General features: G+C 37.0%; 1 protein-coding gene across 1 annotated transcript; it reads left to right on the forward strand.

The window, feature by feature from the left end:
* Positions 1-922: 922 nt before the first annotated feature.
* On the forward strand, positions 923-2,778 carry RpS29 (ribosomal protein S29). Its single transcript, XM_077440854.1, has 3 exons — positions 923-1,106; positions 1,476-1,575; positions 1,657-2,778. The coding sequence occupies exons 1-3, from the start codon at positions 1,045-1,047 to the stop codon at positions 1,663-1,665; spliced, it is 171 nt and encodes a 56-aa protein (XP_077296980.1). The 5' UTR covers positions 923-1,044; the 3' UTR covers positions 1,666-2,778.
* The last annotated feature ends 1,198 nt before the right edge of the window (positions 2,779-3,976 follow it).

Consider the following 3,976-nt stretch of genomic DNA (forward strand, 5'->3'; position numbering starts at 1 on the left):
ATGAAAGAGACCTACAGTTGAAGATTTTTTTCAAATAATTTGTAGAAAACCTATGACATTGTCGAGTTTGGGTCTCCACTTTGTAAGTTGGGATCGATTCACAATGTTGGTGGAGCTACTTTACTTCCTTCCACCCATCATATTAAATACTCATGTTTACAACAAAAATGTAATTTTACTCCAACCACCTTGCATGAGTTTAATAAAATTTAAGCTTTGTATTTAATAGGAATATTCATTTTTGTTAAATACACATATTTTTTACTCCTTCAATTTAAAGTACTCACAAGCTGTATGTAAGTGAATTATGTACATATAAGGCCTATTGCGCACTGTGGACCGGTCGATGGACGACCGGTAGTCGTCGACCCAAAAACGTATGCAACTAGGGTCAATGGGTCGTTCAGACCAGTGGCGTAGCGAAGGGGGGGGTCCGGGGTGTCTGGACCCCCCCCTTGGCGGATCGCAGTCGGCGGCAAAATATCCCACTCCTGTCGCAATTGATCGATCGATTGCATCATATACTTCAGTTAGCAGTTAGTTTTACTTTATTTTAAAATATTGTGATTTTATATTAGTTAAATATAAATTATTTTGCTTTTTTTCCTGTAAAAATCCCCCCCTTGACAAAATCCTGGCTACGCCACTGGTTTAGACAACTTCGACTACGTGCGTAAACACCCATCTAAGCCTATGTCGACGACGACTGGTCGTCCGTCAACTGGTCGACAGTGCGCATTATGCCTAAGGGATTTAATAAAAATTATACACTGGATAACGGCTATAGCATTTTACCCTACACGTTGTTGTAAAAAATGTGAGTTATTAACAAAAACTTACAAGCTTTGAACTAATCGTAGGCGAGTATTTTTATTCACATGTATTACTGTTTTATTTTTGAAAACGACACTAAAATAAATAGTAGAAGAGATAAGTGAGTTGGCTGTAAACACACACCACTCGATAGCCTGGATCCTGCCTGAGCATCCGGCCGTTCGGTCTCTTGTTCACGTGCGTTAGCTGGTGTTGGTTGTCGCCGTCAAAATGGGTCACGAGAACATCTGGTACTCTCACCCGCGCAAATATGGACCTGGATCTCGCTCCTGGTTAGTTTCCCAAGCAATCCCGCCCAAAAACGAGCGGCCCAACCCCGCTGGAACGGCTCTTGCCCACGCACCTCCGCCCCTCAACACGTGTGCAAATGCTCGAAATCCTTATCGGTGACACGGCCGATCGGAGTGATTCTGTGCATTTCGCATAATAATTCCTGTGTTTTCAAATGAATTTTGCGTACTTGGGGCACATTACAATTGTTTAAAAAGAGTCTTTCGGCCGGTTTAACCTTAGACGCCTCAACATAACCTATAACTGTCAATATTGCCATGTAAAGATGGCTGTATTCAACGCTGTTGCGTTCTAATATTAAAACAAATGAAATTTTTTAAATATTAATTTTATTACTTTTTGAATTTCAGCCGAGCCTGCTCCAACAAACATGGTCTCATTCGGAAATATGGCCTTAATTTGTGCCGTCAGTGTTTCCGGGAGTACTCCAACAAAATAGGATTTAAGAAGGTAGTATATCTTTGCATTTGTTTTATACTTTATATTCATAAATAAAGTTTGTATTAATATTTTTCATTTGTTTATTTTCAGCTGGACTAAACTAAGCCTTAAGATTTGGCTGGAGCCTACGTTAAAATGAATATGCATCATTCCGTTATAAAATTGTAATGCTATTTATATGATATGATAACTGCTGCACATTTGTATTAAAGTAGATTTCAGCAAACGCTCGCTTGTTTTATTCCTAGGTTATGAGAAATGTAATCAAATAAACCATATTTTAATACAAGCGAAAATATATCTGAAAACTTTTATTTGCTGTACTTTGAGCTGTGTATATAATTACCTGGTTGAGCAGATTGAACATTATTTTGCTGCAAATTAGTTTTGCCATTATGGCATACTCCTCAAATTGACCATTCTAACCAGACTTGGGCAGCGGAGATGCTGCCGATAAATAAAATAATAGACCTTTCCGTTGTCCGAGAAAGGAGAGCAAAAAAAAAATATTGACAATGGTGAACAATTTTTTTTAGCATTGCGCTGCTGATCTCTGATTATAACAATAAGATTCCATTAAAATTCGTTACATTACATTTAGCTTATCTATAGATCAGAAGTTCAGTTTAAAATGAAAATCGAAGTAAACACTTTCTCTGTTACAGTGTATAAATATTATTGTACGCTAATTTGAATAATGAAATTTTTGAAGACAAATCTACAAAGAATTGTTAAAATCCATCTGCTGTAGAAAGACACAGGTAAAACGTACATGTTATCTCTCATTGCCTCGATAGAACTTTGTACGAGATGGAGTGAAAAGGACTTGTGCATTTTACCGAAGTGTCTTCCTACAGCGGATGGTTTATAATTGGTCTTTTGTGATTAGATCACATAAAGTTTTTCTTGTATATAAAAACTATAAATGAAAATAAGAAGAGGTTAGTAAAAGATAGTCATTGTGGACATGGACCAGACAGAATAGGTGAAAATTTAAGATTGAAAAAACATTTGTGACGTTTTTAAAGACTAAAGCTTTTAGTTTTCTTGAAAAAATGTACTGGTGTTCTTGTAAGTATACTAAATACAAATCTGTATTGTTTCTCTATCGCCGTAACCTTTTCGAAGTCACGGTGCATTTTTGATCATGACACAAAATGGCGGTGCACCAGAATTAAACGGTCAAAAAAAAATGCAGACAATTTTTATTACAAATTAAAGAAAATATATATAAGTTTTTCATTCCAAATTGACACTTATTCATTTCAAATTTGCATTGAAAAGGGGTCAATTTGAAATGAAGAGAACTGGATATTCCTTTTAGAAAGAAATCCATATGATACGTCGACAAGGACACTAATACTTCTTTTGGGTACCAAAATCCACAACTAATTTATTTTCCTCTATTCGATTTTTCCAAAATCCTATCAATTTGTCAATGGATGTCAAAAAAATTTCTTTTTTCCTTGAATGCTTGTGTTAGCGTTAGATAAGTAATTAAAAATATCTGCTAAATATGAACACCAATCATAATTCTGAAGATATTTTACAAAATTACCACCCGACTTCAGCGTGAAAAAACACATTCGTACTGAGCTTCCAAAGAAATGCAGTTTTTTAAGAACGTGTTTTTAAAGGTTTCGATTTAATGAAATTTACCATATTTACAACTTGGTCTAGTACCATAGATGTATAATACATAGATCCGCCCTCACGCTTTATACTGGTCTCCCTGTTGGCGCATGTACACTTTCTCTCAGTAGGTAGTTAGCTTCTAAGTAGGAAAGGTCGATTGCGGAGATCTTATCGATAGATATGCTGAGATCTTGTCGTCACTCACGGAGGGGTGCGGGGGATTTAACTAGTGGGGAAGTGAACAAAAACGCCGACTGCTGTGTCGTAGGGAAAAAACCTTTTTTTTCCCCAACTTCTCCGCTAGTTAAACCCCCCGCACCCCTCAGTTAGTGACGACAAGATCTCGGACCAAAATCACGCGTCGGGGCTCATCTATGTGTATTATATATCTATGTCTAGTACAGGTTTTAGTGCTGCTGGTAATATTTTCGAAACGAGGTTCTGAAACCTAGAGATTAGGGTTTCTTGTCTTTTCACGGGTAACAAATCCTTAAAATGAGCCTACCATTGACAGAGCGACATCCGTTTAAATTCCTACACATAACTCCCATGATAATTCGAAATCACATTAAATTTTCCACCTGTTTTCACGGTGCACTGCAACAAGCTCGCGGTGCACCGGTTAAGAACCACTGCTCCATCGAGTGTTAATGTCTGATTATATCGCAATATTTCCTATAATGGGTCTGGTTTGCGATTAAAATTAAACTCAAAAGGAATGAATGAGTGAACGGAAGGGTTTACGGAGGGGCAGTCAAGTAAATAAGTGCAATAT

Source organism: Arctopsyche grandis, chromosome 11 (assembly GCF_051622035.1).
Source record: "Arctopsyche grandis isolate Sample6627 chromosome 11, ASM5162203v2, whole genome shotgun sequence".
NCBI classification, from domain to species: Eukaryota; Metazoa; Arthropoda; class Insecta; order Trichoptera; family Hydropsychidae; genus Arctopsyche; species Arctopsyche grandis.

Bases quoted from the DNA above. Each gene is read 5' to 3' on its own strand.
- RpS29 (XM_077440854.1), top strand. From the start codon at position 1,045: ATGGGTCACGAGAACATCTGGTACTCTCACCCGCGCAAATATGGACCT. The intron at 1,107-1,475 runs GTTAGTTTCCCA...TTTGAATTTCAG, and splicing joins GGACCTGGATCTCGCTCCTG to CCGAGCCTGCTCCAACAAAC.